We start from the raw sequence: 18,865 nt of genomic DNA, 5'->3' as shown, positions 1-18,865 counted from the left end.
CAGAGTGCTGGACAAAGCGCTTGGGAAATACAAGTCGGCAACAGATAGAGACGGTCACTACCCAACAACGGGCTCACGGTCTAAATCTGTGTGCAGAGCAGTGGACGAAGAGAAGCAGCGCGGCTCAGTGAAAAGAGCACGAGCTCTGGAGTCAGAGGTTGTGGGTTCGAATCCCACCTCCGCCACTTGTCAGCTGGGTGACTTTGGGCAATTCACTTCCCTTCTAGACTGTGAGCCCAAGGTTGGGTAGGGACCGTCTCTCTGTTGCCAACTTGTACTTCCCAAGGGCTTAGTACAGTGCTCTGCACACAGTATGCGCTCAATCAATACGATTGAATGAATGAATGAATGAATTCTCTGGGCCTCAGTTACCTCATCTGGAAAATGGGGATGAAGACCGTGAGCCCTCCGTGGGGCAACCTGATCACCTTGTAACCTCCCCAGTGCTTAGAACAGTGTTTTGCACATAGTAAGCGCTTAATAAATGCCCTTATTATTACTAAGGAAGTCGACAACAGAGACAGTCCCTACCCAACCACGGGGCGCCACCCCCGCCCTCCAACCCGCCCAAGCAGAGGCCGATACTGCTAGAGAGAAAACTCAAACCGACTTTATTCCACATTCCCCAGCCGCAGGGGTGGGGGTCCCTGCCACCTCCAGACCCCCACCCCCGAGCCCCACCCCCGCCCCACCCCGCCTCCCGCTACGTGGGCTCCGGTCCCGGCTGCAGCAGGCCCAGCGCGAAGCCACCGCCGCCACCGCTGCCGCCGTCGCGGTACTGGTTGGGAAACATGTTGCTGCCCACGAGGCTGGCGGTGCCCTCGCCCGGGGGCCCGGCCAGAGGGAATGTGTCCAGCAGGTGCATCAGCTCGTGGCCCGGAGCGGGGGCCGCGTCCTGCAGCAGGTCCAGCCCGGGGAGAGGGAGGGACAGCGGGCCGGGGACGCCGGCGGGGACGGGCTCGAAGCCGCCAACGCCAACGCCACCCCCTCCTGCTCCTCCTCCGCAGTGGGCGAAGAGGAAGCCGTAGTCGTCCAGCGAGTCCGGCCCGGCCGGCGGCTCCAGGCCGGGCAGCGTCACCGCGGGCACGAAGCCCGGCTCCGCCAGGCCGGGCAGCGGGAAGAACGGGGCGGCTGCGGGGACAGACGCGGGCTGAGCCGGGGTGGCCGCCCGCAGCTCCGGAGGGGACGGCCAGGGGACGGCGAGGGGGCGTGCCCACCGTCACGGACAGGGAGGGTCCGGGGGGCACGGGAAAGCCGAGCGGGGGCCCCCACCCGGGTGCCCCCAGACCCACCTGAGGTGTGACCCGGAGGGGCCAGGGTGGCCGGCTTCCGCTGGCGCCGTTTGCTCTCGATGCCATGAGGGTCTGGGGGAGGGGGCCGAGGGCACCGGGGTGAAACGTCCGCCCCATCTTTATCCCCCTCTCCCCCCTCCGCCCTCTGCATGGGCCGCCCCCCCGGAGCGGGGCGGGTCGTTGAGGGACGTGGGGAGGGGGGATTATACACACCGGAGCTGTTCAGCTCGCCCATAACGTCGGGCACCCCCCGCTTCCGCTTCTTGTCCACCCCGTAACTGTCTGCTCGGGGGAGGAGAAAGAGAACCGTCAGGGGCGCAGAGGGAGAAGCAACGTGGCTCCGTGGAAAGAGCCCAGGCTTGGGAGTCAGAGGTCGTGGGTTCCAATCCCTCTCCGCCGCTTGTCAGCTGGGTGACTTTGGGCCTGTTACCTCATCTATAAAATGAGAGTCAAGACTGTGAGCCCCACGTGGGACAACCTAATTACGTTGTATCTACCCCAGCGCTCAGAACAGTGCTTGGCACACAGTAAGCGCTTGGCAAATAATGATGATGATGGCTTTTGTTAAGCGCACAAATACCATCATTCTCTACCCCAGCACGGCAAGCGCTTAACAAATACCATCATTATGATGATGACTGTTATCTACTCCAGCACTTTGAAGAGTGCTTGGCACATAGTAAGTGCTTAATAATAATAATAGCATTGATTAAGCGCTTACTATGTGCAAAGCACTGTTCTAAACTCTGGGGAGGTTATGAAGTGATCAAGTTGTCCCCCGTGGGGCTCAGTCTTAATCCTCATTTTACAAATGAGGTAACTGAGGCCTAGAGAAGTTAAGCGACTTGCCCAAAGTCACACAGCTGACAAGTGGCAGAGCCTGGATTTGAACCCATGACCTCTGACTCCAAAGCCCGGAATCTTTCCACTGAACCACCCTGCTTCTCTACAAATACCATCATTATTATTATTTATTATTGTCAGCGGGGTGGGCAGCGGAGGCTGAGGCGGGGCCTCCTCCCCCCTGCCCCCCGGTCCCGGGTCTGGGGGGGTGGGCGGCGGTCGGGGTTACCGTGGTCACGGGGCAGGTAGGTGAAGGGCAGCGGGTCGCTGCAGACCCCGTCGGTGAGGCGCTGCAGGAACACGCGCACGCGGACAGGCGCTGGGATCTCCAAGTCCTCGTAGGGCGGCGTCTTGAGCACGATGGCGATCTGCCGGTGAACGTCGGCTTGCGAGAAGTCCGCGCGGCCCTCCCACGAGTCCGTACTGAACACCACCGAGATGTCCTCTGCGGGGCGGGACGGGAGGGGACGCGGGGGCGTCAGGGGGCCCCGGGGGGGTCGCGCCTCGGCCCCCCGGCCCCGGGCCCCCCGGGCTCACCCTTCTGCACTTTGTCGCACAGCAGGTAGAGCTCCTCCCCGCCCGTGCAAGGCCCGCTGTCCTTGTTGAGGCGGCAGATTCGGAGCTCTGACGTATTGGTGGATTCTGTGGGGAGAGGCTGCCTGCACCCCTGCACTCTCGGGCCGAGTGAGGGAGGCCCCCGACCTCCCAGACCGCCCCATCAGAGCTCACCTCCTCCAAGAGGCCTTCCCAGACTGAGCCCCCTTTTCCCTCTCCTCCTCCCCATCCCCCTGCCCTATCTCCTTCCCCTCCCCACAGCACCTGTATATATGTTTGTACAGATTTATTACTCTATTTTACTTGTACGTATTTACTATTCTATTTATTTTAATGATGTGCATTTAGCTTTAATTCTATTTGTTCTGACGACGTGACACCTGTCCACATGTTTTGTTTTGTTGTCTGTCTCCCCCTTCTAGACTGTGAGCCCGTTGTTGGGTAGGAACCGTCTATGTTGCCAACTTGTACTTCCCAAGCGCTTAGTCCAGTGCTCTGCACACTGTAAGCGCTCAATAAATACGATTGAATGAATGAATCTCGTTCCCCTCCCCACAGCACCTGTATAAATGTTTGTACAGATTTATTACTCTATCTTACTTGTACATATTTACTATTCTATTTATTTTGTTAATGATGTGCATTTAGCTTTAATTCAATTTGTTCTGACGACGTGACACCTGTCCGCATGTTTTGTTTTGTTGTCTGTCTCCCCCTTCTAGACTGTGAGCCCGTTGTTGCGTAGGGACCGTCTATGTTGCCAACTTGTACTTCCCAAGCGCTTAGTCCAGTGCTCGGCACACAGTAAGCGCTCAGTAAATATGATTGAATGAATGAATAGAATGAATACATCCCACCACACACACCCCCACCCCTGCACCGTCCGGCCCGAGGCAGGGAGGCCCCCGATCTCCAAACGTTCCCCCCACAGACACACACACCCCTGCACCGCCCGACCCGAGGCGGCCCCTCCGAGCTCCCGGACCCTGCCGCCCCTCCCCTGCCCATCCCCGCTCCTCACTCTTGTCGTAGACGGGCTCAGATAGGACGGGCTCCAGCCGCCTTGGCTGGCCCTGGGGGTCGCGGTAGGACGCCTGGAAGCAGATGCGGACGACGTTCATGTCCACTTCCTGGTGGTTCCTCAGGGAGCCAGCTGGAGGGGCGGAGGACAGAGCCGGCCAGTCGGCAGGGATGCGGGGCCGCGGTGGGTGGGGGACGCTATGGCAGAGAAGGGGCTATGGGGAAGGGGCAGACGACCACCCGGCTTGGGCGTGAGGCCGGGGGTCCACTCTGCCCTAGGAATCTCGCCTGTTCTTTTCCCCCGATCCTGGACGATGGAGAGTTAGACTCCACTTCCAAACCAACCGCCCGCCCTCCTGCTGTGCATTATTGGGGGTGGGGGGGAGAGGAGAGAGGATCTCAGAGAAGCAGCATGGCTCAGTGGAAAGAGCACAGGCTTGGAAGTCAGAGGTCATGAGTTCGAATCCCGGCTCCGCCACCTGTCAGCTGTGTGACCTTGGGCAAGTCACTTAACTTCTCTGGGCCTCAGTTACCTCATCTGGAAAATGGGGATTAAGACTGTGAGCCCCACGTGGGACAATCTGATCACCCTGTATCCCCCCCAGCGCTTAGAACAGTGCTTCGCACATAGCAAGCACCTAACAAATACCATCATTATTGTTATTATCATCTCACCGCTGAAAGGGTCAATCCCGAGTTGAATCTTCCTCTCGATAGCAGCCTCAATTTCCCGTTTACGCACACACTGGATCCCCAGATTGTTGAAGCTATAAGGAGGGGGCGACAGGCGGCTCAGCCTGGAGCCCACCCGGTTACCAATCCGGTCACGCTGCCAGAGCCGGGCCCAACTGCTCGGGGGCCGGAAAAACTCTCTAGACTTCCCTCTAGACTGTAAGCCCATTGTGGACAGAGATGGTCTCTATTGCTGTACTGTACTTTCCAAGTGCTTAGTACAGTGCTCTGCACTGAGTAAATGCTCAATAAATATGATCGAATGAATGAGGATGGGCTGGACCATCCCTGGAGGGGTCTTATATGGTGTGGGCTATACCTGGCTGGCGTGGGGGGAGGAGGAGAGACGGGACCTGAGTGGACCCATACTTAGGGGACCATAGCTGAGGTGGGGCTGGGGATGGGGTCGGGGGTCGGGCCTGGAGGGGCCGTTGCTGCGGTGGGGGGGGGTCAGGCCTGGAAGGGCTGTTGCCGGTTTCATTCATTCATTCAATCGTATTTATTGAGCACTTACTGTGTGCAGAGCACTGGACTAAGCGCTTGGGAAGTACAAGTTGGCAACATAGAGAGACGGTCCCTACCCAACAACGGGCTCACACTCTTGAAGGGGGAAACAGACAACAAAACAAAACATGTGGACAGGTGTCAAGTTGTCAGAACAGAAAGAATTAAAGCTAAATGCACATCATTAACAAAATAAATAGAATAGTAAATATGTACAAGTAAAATAGAGTAATAAATCTGTACAAACATATATACAGGTGCTGAGGGGAGGGGAAGGAGATAGGGCGTCGACTTCTTCTAGACTGTGAGCCCACTGTTGGGTAGGGACCGTCTCTATATGTTGCCAACTTGTACTTCCCAAGCGCTTAGCACAGTGCTCTGCACAAAGTAAGCGCTCAATAAATGCGATTGAATGAATGAATAGGGTGTGGGGACGGGGAGGAGGAGAAGAAAAAGGGGGGCTCAGTCTGGGAAGGCCTCTTGGAGGAAGCGAACTCTCAGAAGGGCTATGAAAGAAGACAGCTAGCTTGGCGGATGTGTGGATTGGGGGGTCGTGCTCCGAGGGGCCAATCCTGAGGTCGTGCCTGGAGGGACGGAGGCTGGGGCAGGGACTGTAGCCGGGAGCTTCAAGGCTGTCCATTACCTCGCCCCCTCCTACCTCACCTCCCTTCTCTCCTTCTCCAGCCCAGCCCGCACCCTCCGCTCCTCTGCCGCTAATCTCCTCACCGGGCCTCGTTCTCGCCTGTCCCGCCATCGGCCCCCGGGCCTGGAATGCCCTCCCTCTGCCCATCCTCCAAGCTAGCTCTCTTCCTCCCTTCAAGGCCCTACTGAGAGCTCACCTCCTCCAGGAGGCCTTCCCACACTGAGCCCCTTCCTTCCTCTCCCCCTCGTCCCCCTCTCCACCCCCCGCCTTACCTCCTTCCCTTCCCCACAGCACCTGTACATGTGTTTGTACATATTTATTACTCTATTTATTTTACTTGTACGTATCTACTCAATTTATTTTATTTTGTTAGTATGTTTGGTTTTGTTCTCCGTCACCCCCTTTTAGACTGTGAGCCCACTGTTGGGTAGGGACCGTCTCTAGACGTTGCCAACGTTCCCAAGCGCTTAGGCCAGTGCTCTGCACACAGTAAGCGCTCAATCAATTCGATCGATTGATGGATTGAGGGCCGTACCTGTGGCGCGGGCAAACGTGGGGCCTTAGCCGCACCCGGCAGACGCCGTCGGCGCAGTCTTTGCCCACCAGTCCGTGCGGGTGGACCCGGTGTGGCCAGTCCTTCCAGACGAGACAGGCCACCACGTCAACTTCCCGGAGCCCCTCGCAGTGCCGCAGCTGGACGGGGCGGACGGGAGGGGCGGGGGTCGGCCGGGGGGCGAGCGGGCGGTCCCCCCCCCCCCCCGCCTCCCGGCCGGGCCCCCGGGCCCCCCGGCCCTCGCCGTCGGGGCCCCCACCTCGATGGCGGGCAGCGTCTTGCTGGCCTCGGAGCTGGTCTCGCCCAGGATGCTGCCGGCCGAGCGGCCCTCGCACTCGTAGCGGAAGCGCATGCCGCGCTGCTTGGGCTGCTCCGTGATGACCAGCCGGGGCCGGAGCCGGGGCTGCGGCGGGAGCGGGGCCGGGGCCGGGGCCGGGACCGGCGACGGCTGCAGCAGCTGCTCCAAGGGTCCGGGGGCTCCGGCCCAGGCCGCCGCCGGGGGAGCGGGAGGGCCGGGGGGAGGGAGCGGGTCCCCCCCGCCCAGGGTGACGGTGCTCAGGGAGGCCGGGGAGGGGCCCCGGGACACCAGCCGCGGCCCCGGGCCCTCTCCGCCCCCCGACTCCGGCCGGAAACCGTTCTCCTTGATGTATTCGTCTATGATTTCTGGAGAGCGGGACGGGACGGGACGGGACGGTCAGCGACCGGCCGGCCGGCCGGCCGGGCCCCCCCCCCCCCCCAAGCCCGCCCGGTCGGTGGGGGCGCGGCCGGTGCCGGCCTGGGTCCCCGCCGCCCCCGCTCCCCGGCTCCGCCCCCGGCCCGGCACTCACCCAGTTCCTCTGGGGGTCGCGGGACGGGCGCCGGGAGGAAACGGGCAGAAGTGAGATGGGCGGGCCGCCCCGCAGCCCGCGCCCCCCGGCCGCCCCGCCCCGCCCCGCCCCGCAGCCCGCGCCCCGCGCCGCCCGATGGCGGCCCCTCCCCGCCGCGGGGACCCCGGAGGACGGAACGGGGCGGTGGGGAGGCGGAGAGGCGGAGAGGCGGAGAGGCGGGGCGGGGCGGGGCGTCGGGGGTCACCCCGGGGTCACCAGCCCCGGCCGGGCCCGGGACGTGCAGGGCCCTGGGAGGACGCCGGGGGGCGGTCGCGAGCAGACCGGGCTCCCCCGGGCCTCCCTCCGCTCCCCCCGGACCCCCGCTCCCCTCGGGCCTCCGCTCCCCCCTGGACCCCCGCTCCCCCTCGGACCTCCGCTCCCCTCGGGCCTCCGCTCCCCTCCGGCCTCCACTACCCCCGGACCTCCTCTCCCCCTCGGACCTCCGCTCCCCTCGGGCCTCCGCTCCCCCCTGGACCCCCGCTCCCCCTCGGGCCTCCGCTCCCCTCCGGCCTCCGCTACCCCCGGACCTCCGCTCCCCTCGGACCTCCTCTCCCCTCGGACCTCCTCTCCCCCTCGGACCTCCGCTCCTCCTCGGACCTCCGCTCCCCCCGGACCTCCGCTCCCCCTCGGACCTCCGCTCCCCCTCGGGCCTCCAATCCCCCCGGGCCTCCGCTCCCCCTCGGACCCCCGCTCCCCCTCGGACCCCCGCTCCCCCCCGGACCCCCGCTCTCCCCCGGACCTCCGCTCCCTCCGGGCCTCCGCTCCCCTCCGGCCTCCACTACCCCCGGACCTCCTCTCCCCCGGACCTCCGCTCCCTCCGGGCCTCCGCTCCCCCCTGGACCCCCGCTCCCCCTCGGGCCTCCGCTCCCCTCCGGCCTCCGCTACCCCCGGACCTCCGCTCCCCTCGGACCTCCTCTCCCCTCGGACCTCCTCTCCCCCTCGGACCTCCGCTCCTCCTCGGACCTCCGCTCCCCCCCGGACCTCCGCTCCCCCTCGGACCTCCGCTCCCCCTCGGGCCTCCAATCCCCCCGGGCCTCCGCTCCCCCTCGGACCCCCGCTCCCCCTCGGACCCCCGCTCCCCCCCGGACCCCCGCTCTCCCCCGGACCTCCGCTCCCTCCGGGCCTCCGCTCCCCCCGGGCCTCCGCTCTCCCGCCCGCTCTCCCTTGTCTCCCGGCCCCTCGGGGTCCGGCCCCGCGGGCGTTGGCGAGGCTCACCGGTGCTCCGGGACGAGGACAGGGCGAGGCCCGGTAGGTCGACGGCACCTGGGGGCAGCGCGGGCGGGATGAGCGGGGCGGCCTTCTCGGACGAGGAGGGAGCGATGGGGACCGACCGGACCCCCGACCCATCCCGCTCCCGGTCCCCCGGGGGCTGCCCCGCCCCCCGCACCTCACTGTCCTGGGAGGCTCTGCCCCTACCGCTCCCCCGCTCCTCTCCCCCGGGGTCTCCGCCCCCTTCCCTCCCGGGGTCCCGGGGTGCCGGGGTCCCGGGGCGGCTCGGCTCCCCCGCCCCCTGCCCCCCCTCACCCAGCGGGGGCAGATCGGCGGCGGGCGGGCGCGCTCCGCGGCGGCTCCGCATGGCCGGGCCGGGCCGGGCCGGGCCGGGCGGCTCTGCTGTCCCCGCGGGGCCGGTGGGTCCGGTGGGTCCGGTGGGTCGGCGTCCCGGGGGCCGGGGGCCGGGGCCGAAGGTGGGGGGAGGGGCGGGGCCGCGGAATTCCCCGGCGCCGCGCCCCCGCGCCTCCCATTGGCCGCCGCCGCCCGTGATGTCACGGCGGGGGAAACGGGAAACCCCCTGCCGACCACGTGACCCGGGGGCGGGGGACCGGCCCGGCCCAGCCTGGCCCAGCCCGGCCCGGGGTGGGGCCTGGGCCGCGGGGGGCGGCGCCCCCCGGCTTTGGACGTGTCCGTCCCCCCCCAACACACACCCCCCCCGCAGCCCCCCAGCCCCTGGCAGAAGGAGGGCCCAGACAGCAAAGCTAAGTTAAACACCATATGAATTTATTAAATCCAGAGTCCGTGTTAAGGGGGACGATGAGCGGAAATGGGCTGGGGGGAAGAGGAGTGCGGGGGGCAAGGTGGAGGAGGGGGATCCCGCGGCCCAGCCCGGCCCCAGCCCGCCCGCCCGCCCGGCCCGCCCTGACACCTGCATACGGAATGATTCACAATGACCACGGACGCGCTGGACGTTCCCACGGACTCGGGGGCGAGCGGATGGGCGGGCGGGCGGGCGGTCCCGGAACCGAGGCCCGGCCCGGGCCCTCCGCCCCGACAAGCCCCGGGGCCGCTCCCCACTCCCCCCACGGTCCGCGGGCCCCGGTGCCGGGGGGCGGCGGGGGGCGCTCCTCGGCCCAGGGGTGCGGGTCGGCCGGGACGGCGGCTAATCCCTCTTCTTGTCCTCTAAAGGCTTGGGGGCCCCCGTGGCGGGGGAGCCGGCCCCCGGCTCCGGACGCACAGTGTCCCCTGTGGTGGAGGGCCCGCTGGGCGCCGCCAGCCCATCCCCGCTGGTCCCAAACTCATTGAGCCGCGTGGGGTCCACTCGGTAGATCCAGCGCTGGTAGAGGTATATGAAGAACACCACATCTGAGGGGCAGAGAGGGTCGGGCCACACCAGGGTTAGCTGGCTACCTCCATCGAGCTCCATCTCCATCCCCTCGCCCACTGCCTGCCTCTGGCCTGGAACACCCGCCCTCCCTCCTCTAATCCCACAGACGGTGACTCCTCCCCTTTCAAAGCCTCACTGAAGACACATCTCCTCCAAGAGGCCTTCCCTGACTACACCCTCCTTTCCTCTTCTCCCTCTCCCTTCAGCGTTGCCCTGACTTGTTCATCCCCCCAGCCCCACGGCACTTAAGTCCCTATCTGTAATTTACTGATATATATTAATGCCTGCAGACTGTAAGCTCTAGACTGTAGCTCGTCATAGGCGGGGAAGATGTCTGTTTTTATGGTGATAGAGTTCTTCCCCAAGCGCCTAGAATGGTGTTCTGCACAAAATAATCACTCAATAAATACGACAATGAACTGAATGAATGAACGGCTGGACTGCGGGGAGCAGAGGCCAGAGCAGCCAGAGTCTCTGTGGCTCCCAACGGGTGCCCCCTCCCTCCCCCGCCCCGCCCGCCGACCCCCTCAGCGGGCCCCGGCCCTGCCCCACCGCCTGGCCGGTGCCCCGGGCCCACCCTCACCGTCACGCAGGCACCCAATGCGGTACATCATGGGCATTTTGATGACGAAGGCAAACAGGTCGTCGATGAAGGTGTTGAGCGCCTTGTAGCTGAGCATGCGCCAAGGCAGATGGGCCACCGACTGCAACTTGTAGTTGATGAACAGCTGGGGCGTCATTGTGATGAAGCCTGGAGGTCGGCGGGACCGGGGCGGGTGGGGTGGAGGGAGGGCAGGAGAGCTGCTGGGGGCCTGGCGGGGGGCACGGAAGCCCCAGCCCCGCCTCGGCCCCAACCCACCTCACCCCAGGGGAGAGCTAAGGTCCCCGGGCCTGCAGACCGCCCCCCATCACAGCAGGGGAGGGGAGATCCCGGAGGGGGCTGGAGGCTCACCGAAGGTCAGCAGGAAGCCGTAGAGCATACTGAGCACCCACGAGTACCAGCCTTTGTGCTCCAGATACAACAGGCTGTACACCGCGTAGCAGCCCAGAAGAGGGAAGAGAGTCCAGGACAGATACCGGAATGCCATCTGTGGGTGTGGAGGGAGGGGTGAGGGGGTGGGGGCCGGAGCCCACTCACCTGGGTGGGCCCTGGGCCCCCAAGGGGGTGGGAGTGGCCACACTCACCTTTGCCGCATGTCTGCTTCCAGAGCCCCAGGGGGCTCGGGCCGGGAAGCCGGAGGTGCCGGGAAGGGGTGAGAGCCGTTGGCCCCCCGACCCCAGGGTCCCCCTGGCCCCGGACCCATCCCCCTCCCTTCCACACCCACCTCCCGTCGTGGGCGTCCACCTCCTTCCCCGCACTCACATCATCATAGACCTTGGTGGAGGATTCGACGTAGGTCGACTTGTCCTTAAACGTCAACCGTGGAAACACACCCACCACCTTGTGCTCGCGGTCCAGCTGCCGGGGGAGGGGGGGGGAGTGGTGGTGCGGGCAGGTGAGGGGAGGGTCGGGTGAGGGCTGGGGGGATGGCGAGGGGAAGGGGCCGGGGAGAGCCGGTGAGGGGAAGGGCCCTACCCGGATGTCCATGACCTTGGTGATCTTCCACAGGTCGATGAGCAGACCGACAAAGACGCTGATCTGCACGACAAAGTTGGTCTCGTTGTCCAGGATGTACAGCAGAACCACGAGTGACTGGAAGACCCCGAAGACCACAGAGCGGACGGACAGGCCTTCCAGCGACTGCCGGCTGTTCCAGAACTGGATGTCTGCAGAGACGAGGGGCGGGCGTCAGGACCCGGGCCTGGGGGGTCATCAGGACCAAGGTCTGGGAACCGTCAGGACTAGGAAAGTCAGGGCCAGGGCCTGGGGGCGGTCAGGATCGGGAGAGTCAAGGCCGGGGCCTAGGGGCCGTCAGGACTCTGAAAGTCAGGGCCAGGGCCTAGGGGTCGTCGGAACCGGGAGAGTCAGGGCCAGGGTCTTGGGGGGTCATCAGGACCAGGAGACTCAGGGCTAGAGCCTAGAGGTCATTAGGACCACAGTCTGGGGGCCATCAGGACCACGGCCTGGAGGTCGTTAGGACCGTGCGAGTCACGGCCACAGCCTGGGGGGTCATCAGGACTGAGAGTCAGGACCAGGGCCTGGGGGTCATTAGGACCAGAGCCAGGGAGAGAGTCAGAGCCACAGCCAGGGGGGGGTCACCAGGACCAGGAGATTTACGGCTAGAGCCTGGAGGTCGTTAGGAACACAGCCTGAGGGTCATAAGGACCAGAGGCAGTGAGGAGGTCAGGATGAGGAGAGTTGGGGTCACAGCCTGGGGGGGTGTGGTGGTGGTCTTCAGAACTGGAAGGGTCAGGGCCAGTGCCTGAGGAACGTCAGGACTGTGAAAGTTTCAGCCACAGCCTGGAGGTCATCAGGACAGAGAATCAGGACCGGGGCTGAGGGGTCATTAGGACCAGCGTCAGGGAGGCAGTCAGGACCAGAAGAGTCAGGCCCACAGCCTGGGGTTCGTCAAGACCGGAAGAGTCAGAGCCAGGGCCTGGGGGCCATCAGGTCCAGAAGAGTCAGAGTCAGGGCCTGGGGCCCATGAAGACCGGGCAAGTCAGGGTTACGGCCTAGGGGTCATCAGGGCTGGGAGAGTCACGGCTACAACCGGGAGTCATTAGGACCAGAGTCGGGGACACTGTCAGGACAAGGAGAGTCAGGACTACAGCCTGGGGCCCATCAGGACCAGAGCCAGGGAGGTGGTCAGGACTAGGAGAATCGGAGCCACAGTCTAGGGTCAGCAAGACCAGAAGAGTCAGAGCCACAGCACAGGGGTTGTCAGGACGGCGAGAGCCGTCAGGACCGGGAGAGTCAGGGCCAGAGTCTGGGGGCCGCCGGGATCAGGAGAGTCAGGGCCAGGGCCTGGGGGGCGCCGGGATCGGGAGAGTCAGGACCAGGACCAGGGCCTGGGGGCCATCAGGACCAGAGCCAAGGGGCCATTGGGACCCAGGGGTTAGAGCCAGGGGGGCTGTCAGGGACAGGAGAGTCAGGCTAGAGCCACGAAGGGGGTGGGAGAGTGGGGAACCGAGGCTAAGGAGAGGCCGCCCCTTAGGGCTCAGCAGCCGGCAGCTCCCCAAACAGTCCCAGTCCAACCCCTTCTGATTCCCCTGGGGCCCAGAGGACCATCTCCCTTTCTCTTGGTCCCCCACGATAGGCTCACGACGGACAGACATTCCCGGGCCTCGCTCGGGGAGGGAGGGGGCCGGGGCCGCACCGTTCTTGAAGGCCAGGAACTCAAAGATGCTGTGCACGATGGAGACGGCGATGGTCAGGGCCAGCAGGTAAGGGTTGGTCTCCAGCAAGGCCACCTGCGGGCAAGGGGAGGACTCAGGAAACCCGTCGTGCAGGCCCCCAGCCCCCGCCCCCGTCCACTGCCCCACAACCAGCCGACCTTGACCGAGTCCTGCTCCTCATCAGACTGCTCGTACAGGTCCTCGCCCAGGAAGTGCCAGGGGGAGCGGGTGCTCTGGGCGGCATAGAGCTGCCAGCGCCACAGGGACAGCGGGCAGAAGGAGAGGTGCAGGGGCAGGTGCTGCACGGAGTCGTTGATGGGGAAATAATCCTTCTGCAGGTTCCAATAGTCATTGAAGTAGACGATGGGATAGTAGTCACCGCTGACCGCGTCAAACTTCACATCTGCCACACGGATGGGGAGGAGATAGGGCGAACGCTCACCCCCGGCCCCATCCGAGGCTCCAACCCAAAGCTGTGGGCCCCCGTCCTGCCCCGGGGGACTGGAAGTAGGCCCTGCCCCACTCCCCTTCTTCCCCACCGGCTGGAGCTTACACTGATCCAACGGTGGGGGTACACTGCCCTTGACCCAGGGCGTGTGGTCATCCACGATATTGATGGTCAGGTTGGGGTGCCAATGCGAGATCACTTCCACCGGACCAAAATCCTCTGCCCGCTGCAAGGGAAGGGGAGTGTGAATGGGGGCAGGGTTGACCCCGGTCAGGACAGGGAGTCGGGGAGGGTCCGTCTCGGACCAGAGCGGGCAGCCGGGGGAGGGTCCGTCCCAGGCCGGAGCGGGCAGCCGGGGGAGGGTCCGTTCTAGGCGGGAGCGGGAGCTGGGGGAGGATCCGGCCCGGGCCAGAACGGGGAGCCAGGGGAGGTTCCGGTCGAGGCTGGTGCAGGCAGCCGGGGCCAAGCCCGCTCCTACGCCCCCCACGCCCGCTCCCACCCACCTCCGCCCCCACCCCACGGAGTCCAGAGGCCCAGGGGCAGGCAGGGGGTGGGGAGGTGGGCAGGTGGGCAGCCAGCCAGCTTGAGTGAGTCACCAGGGAAGGGGAAGTCCAGTGGGGCTGGATTTCCAACAGGGCTGTGGCCTGCAGGGGGAAACCCAGGGCAGGGCTTGGGGGCAGGGTGCCCAGGAGACTGGGGGGGCCCACAGAGCACAGGAGGCAGGGGAGGGGGGAACAGAGTCCAGGAGGCAGGGGAGGGGGGCACGGAGCCCAGGAGGCAGGGGAGGGGGGGGCACGGGGCCCAGGAGGCAGGGTTGTGGGGGCACGGAGCCCAGGAGGCCAGGAAGGGAGGCACGGAGCCCAGGATGGAGGGGAGGGGGGCACAAAGACCAGGAGGCAGGAGAGGGGGGCACAGTGCTCAGGAGGCCGGGGAGGGGGACAAGGAGCACAGGATGGACGGGAGGGGGACATGGAGCCCAGGAGAGGGGCACGGAGCCCAGAGGGCAGGGGAAGGGGGCACGGAAGCAGGGGAGAGGCAAAGGGAAGCTTAGAGGCAGAGACTGGGGAGTGGTCAAGGGTGACACACAGAGTCAAGAGCTGGAGGTAGCCGAGGAGGAACCCACAGAGGTGGAGGCACACCTAGGCCGGGGACCCTCCAGGTGACAGGAAGGGCACCGGTCCCAGTCTTTTGGAGAAAGTGGTGGTGCCCAAATCAGCCCTGCCAGGGGCAGAGGGACCGGGCTCCGTCACCTTAATCATCTCGGGGTCCGCGTCTGTCTCTCCCGTCAGCAGGTTCTTGGTTTTCTGGAAGCGGCGACGCTTGTACTTATTGATCACTGCGGGCGAGGTGTGGGGGGCAGTCAGCCGGCTGCTGGGGGGGACCCACGGGGTGCCAGGCGCCCGCTTGCTTGAAGCCGCTTGGGGACCCTGGGGTCTCCCCTGGATGGTTCCAACTCAGTCCCCCTCCCCGCCCCCCCACATCCCTCCCACTGGGACCGTGCATGGGACCTATCTTCCAAAGCCCCTTAGTACAGAGCCTGGAACGCAGTAAGTACTTAACAAATACGATTCTTTTTTTAAAGAAACAAAAGACAAAGAAAGAAAAACCTCCACAGCCCCCCCTGCCCCCCACCCGCAGCGAGGGCTGGGTTGTGACTCCTCCAGTTCCCTCTGCCCCTTCCCGGGGCCCGGCCCCCAGGGGGCCCAGCAGCCACAGATTACAGTAATAATAACAATTATGGTATTTGTTAAGCGCTTCCCGTGTGCCAGGCACTGTACTAAGCGCTGGGGTGATACAAGCAGATTGCGTTGGACACAGTCCCTGTCCCATGTAGGGCTCACAGTCTCAATCCCCATTTGACAGATAAGATAACCGAGGCACCGAGAAGTGAAGCGACTTGCCCAAGGTCACGCAGCAGACAAGCGGTGGAATAGGGATTAGTCTTCCAACTCCCAGGCCCGTGCTTTATCCACTACGCCACGCCGCTTCACGGATGGGGTGGGGAGATTGGGCTGTCCTGCTAGTGGCCTCCCTTCCCTGCCTGGAGTCCGTCCCCACCCCCCAGCCCCCCCCCCCCCAACCCCTCACTCCACGTCATATGCCCGGTGGTGCAGGTCCCCACCCCCAGGTCCCTCACTTCGAGACGTGTGCACCGTGGCCAGGCGCCGGTACAGGGCCTTGTGCTTGGGGTCCGGGTGGAAGCCGCTCTTGGTGAAGTACACGTGGAGGTACATGGAGCCATTCTGCTGCACGCTCTGTGGGCACAGGGGGTGGCGGGGTGAGGAGGGAGGTGCTCCCCACCTGTCTTCCGGGCCCGGGCCACAGAAAAGGTGACCCGGCCTCGCCCCCCGCCTGACTCCCCAGCTCAGACCGTCCCTCTGGGGCAGGACGTTGGGCTACCTGGGGGATGGGCAGCTCGGCGTAGTGGCCGAAGCAGCCGTCGGCATGCTCGCCGCTGGTCCAGTCCCCGTACACCAGGTCCTGCTGCTCCCAGACCAGGGCGCTGGAACTGTTGAAGTCTGTAAAGTGCTCGTGCTCGGAGACGTACACGTGCAGGGTCTGGGCGGAAGGGATGAGACGGGCAGGGGCTGGGCCGGGGCCAGCTGGGCCTTGCTAGGGCTGCACTGCCCCCAGCCCCCCACGCATTGCAGCAAACTTCCCAACGTTGGGCCCCGCTTCCCATCAGTCCAGTCCCTGACCTGCCCCAGCCTTCCCCCACCCGCCATGGTCTTGCTAAAGCCCTCTGACTCCCCTTCCCAGCCCCTTCACAGTCCAGTCTGACCCACACCGCATCCTCCATCCGGCCCCTGCCCCAACATGGTCCAGGCCCTGCCCTGTACCAGCCCCTCCCAACCCCCAGGCCCCGGGAGGACCCAATCGGCCCTCACCCCGACAAGGTACGGCCCCTGATCCCGTTCCAGCCCCCTCCTATCCCCTGGACCGTGATAGGACTCTCTGCCCGCTGCAGCCCCCCGCACCACACAAGTCCAGCCCCCCAGACCTTGGTAGGATCCCACCCCCAGCTCCTCCCCTCCTCAGCCCAGCCGTCAAACCCCCACCCCCTGCCCCGAGAACCGTACCATCAGCGTGTCCTTGGGGAACAGGTTACGGCTGGGCACGCGCAGGGCCGCTCCGGGGCTGCTGGGGTCCTGGGGCGCTGGGCCGCGCCGGAACCAGCTGCTGATGGCCCAGATGATGAAGATCCTGCAAGGGGGGGAGGGGGAGGAGGATGGGGGCAGGGCAGGGGGTTCTCGGTCGAGAACCTGTTCAGAGGTCAGGGAAACCTCTGAGGCGCCATTCAGACAGGCAGCGCTCGGACCTAAGGATGGAACGGGCCCTCACCCCTCGGCCCCCAGCCCCGCATCCCTGCCTTTGATGTGGAGGCCCAGGCTCCTCTGCTAGCCCCATCTTGCCCTCTCACAAACGTGGTAGCCCAGACCCTCTTCCCGCCGGCCTGATCCCTTTCCCTGGACAAGGTGGGCAGCTCTCCCACCTCTCCCTGCCCTGAACAGCCAAGGCTCCTGTTCCCCTGAACCTGAACGAGTCCGCCCAGACCCTCCCTTCCACTCCCCTGGAAAAGGCGGGCAGCTCCCCTACCTCTCCCTGCCCTTGACATCCCAGGCCCCTGCTCTCCCGGTCCTGAACGGGTCCGTCCAGACCCACCCTTCCGCTCCCCTGGCCGAGGCGGGCCAGCCCTCTTCCCCCAGCTCCTTACCTGAACAAGACGCCCTTGACGACCTGCCAGGCATTGGGTGCCGGCTGTGGGGGCGGATTCGGGGGCTGCGTATCTGCGGGGGCCTCCCCTCTGGCGCTGCCATTGCTGGTTACCTGCTGGCGGGGGCCGGGTGAGGGTGGCAGACCGGGCCAGGGCTCCCCGGGTTGACAGCACGGTAAGGCTGGGGCGCATCTCACACGGACTAGGGGAGCCCCTCAATCCCCACGGGCAGGAGTTGGGGAATGATCGACACCCGGCCTCCAGTCCCCCACCACTACGGACGACATAGTTCTCTGTCTCCCCCTTCTAGATTGTGAGCCCACTGTTGGGTAGGGACTGGCTCTATATGTTGCCAACTTGTACTTCCCAAGCGCTCAGCACAGTGTTGTGCACACAGTAAGCGCTCAATAAATACGATTGATTGATTGATTGACGTGGGTCGCTGGGCCTTCTGGCAGACCCAGGCCCGTTGGGAAGGGGCCAGGGGAGCTAGCGGGGCGGGGGTCGAGCCCGAGACCCCTGCGGGCCCCGCTCCGAGCTGGTCCTAGGATCCCCGACCAGGTCGAAGTTCCCGGGGCCGGTGCTCGGTCCCCTGCGGCCCCCCGGGCCGCGCCCCTCGCAGAGAGGGGGGTCTGGCGGGCTCCGTGGCGGCCTGAGCCCCCGTGTCCCGGCCCGGGGATGCCGGCTGGGGCCCGGGGAAGGCCTCTCACTGCCAATGGGGCCCCCAGGGCCGGATAATAATAATAATAATAATAATGGTGGCATTTGTTAAGCGCTTACTATGTGCAAAGCACTGTTCTAAGCGCGGGGGGGGGGGGGGGGAGAGGGCTCAACCCGGAACTGGCCTCGGGGATGAGGAGGTCGGCGGCGGTGGCCTCCGGGGACCGGGGGCGGGGCGGGTCCAAGGGCAGGCCAGGGACAGAAGGGGCAGAAGGGGCAGAGGGGGCAGAGGGGGCAGGGACCCTCCCCCTCGAGCCGCTCCCTCCCTCCCTCCCTCCCCCGGGGGCAGTCGGAGGTCGGACGATTCTCCCAAAGCCCCAGGGCGGAAGGAGGCCAGGGCTGGGGTCCAATCAGTCAATCGTATTTATTGAGCGCCTACTGTGTGCTGAGCACTGTACTAAGCGCTTGGGGGACATATCGAGGCGGTCCCTACCGACAGTGGGCTCACAGTCTAAAAGGGGGGATCCAAATGAGCGTTTGGGGAGGGGGGGGGATTGGGGGCGGCGGGGAAGGGGCGGGTGGGGGTCCCGGTCCGGCGCGGTTTGCCCCCTGCCGGGCCCTGTACCTGCCCGGAGCCGCCGCCGCCGCCGCCGCCGGTGGCCAGTTGGCTCCGGGTCCCGTCGTCCTCCTGCGCAGCCGCCATCTTCCCGCTCCGTTTCCCCCCGCCCCCCCCCGGTCCCCGTCCCGGCCCCCCGCCCCCCGCGCCGGTGCCCGGGAGATCGCGCGAGATCTGCCCCGGCTCCCGTCACCGCACACCGCCCGGAACTGACGGCGCCGCTTGGCCCCACACGGCCACCGTCGGGACCCTCCGGCCGGCTGGGCTCGGCTGGGCGGGGCTCCCTTCCCGGCGGCCTTTGCGCCCTCCGTCGGCCCCGCCCCTCGCTGTCAGGCCTCAAGCCTACCCGTCTACTGTTCCTCTGAGGCGACGTCGGCACGGACCTATCCCTTTTGTTATTATTATTATTATTATCATTATCATCATTGTTATAATTACTATTATTATTATTATCATTGTTATTATTATCATTATTATTCTTCTTTATTATTATTCTTCAAGACCCTACTGCGAAGCAGCGTGGTTCAGTGGAAAGAGCCCGGG

At 65.2% G+C, this 18,865-nt stretch overlaps 2 protein-coding genes across 3 annotated transcripts; both read right to left on the bottom strand.

Annotated features, from left to right (window-relative positions):
* Positions 1-703: 703 nt before the first annotated feature.
* Positions 704-8,584, bottom strand: RELB (RELB proto-oncogene, NF-kB subunit). Its single transcript, XM_038767627.1, has 11 exons — positions 8,224-8,584; positions 6,970-6,978; positions 6,402-6,805; positions 6,125-6,282; positions 4,386-4,477; positions 3,712-3,843; positions 2,673-2,777; positions 2,365-2,580; positions 1,506-1,574; positions 1,293-1,364; positions 704-1,131 (listed from the first exon to the last, which is right to left on the bottom strand). Exons 1-11 carry the CDS (start codon positions 8,582-8,584, stop codon positions 704-706), a joined length of 2,046 nt encoding a protein of 681 aa, XP_038623555.1.
* A 697-nt stretch (positions 8,585-9,281) lies between these two features.
* Positions 9,282-18,414, bottom strand: CLPTM1 (CLPTM1 regulator of GABA type A receptor forward trafficking). Of its 2 annotated transcripts, none has more exons than XM_038767538.1 (14): positions 18,332-18,414; positions 17,047-17,162; positions 16,412-16,535; positions 15,732-15,890; positions 15,469-15,586; positions 14,582-14,667; positions 13,437-13,557; positions 13,042-13,286; positions 12,865-12,958; positions 11,184-11,374; positions 10,971-11,066; positions 10,560-10,695; positions 10,191-10,358; positions 9,282-9,585 (listed from the first exon to the last, which is right to left on the bottom strand). In XM_038767538.1, the coding sequence occupies exons 1-14, from the start codon at positions 18,407-18,409 to the stop codon at positions 9,383-9,385; spliced, it is 1,935 nt and encodes a 644-aa protein (XP_038623466.1). In that variant the 5' UTR covers positions 18,410-18,414; the 3' UTR covers positions 9,282-9,382. The 2 variants fall into 2 exon arrangements, with proteins under 2 accessions (XP_038623466.1, XP_038623467.1); XM_038767539.1 differs by having other exon boundaries at positions 17,047-17,159.
* Between the last annotated feature and the right edge of the window lie 451 nt (positions 18,415-18,865).

The sequence above is a fragment of the Tachyglossus aculeatus genome, chromosome 26 (assembly GCF_015852505.1).
Source record: "Tachyglossus aculeatus isolate mTacAcu1 chromosome 26, mTacAcu1.pri, whole genome shotgun sequence".
NCBI lineage: Eukaryota > Metazoa > Chordata > Mammalia > Monotremata > Tachyglossidae > Tachyglossus > Tachyglossus aculeatus.
The sequence above is the reverse complement of the archived record's forward strand: the minus strand, read 5'-3'. Positions and strand labels throughout refer to the sequence as shown.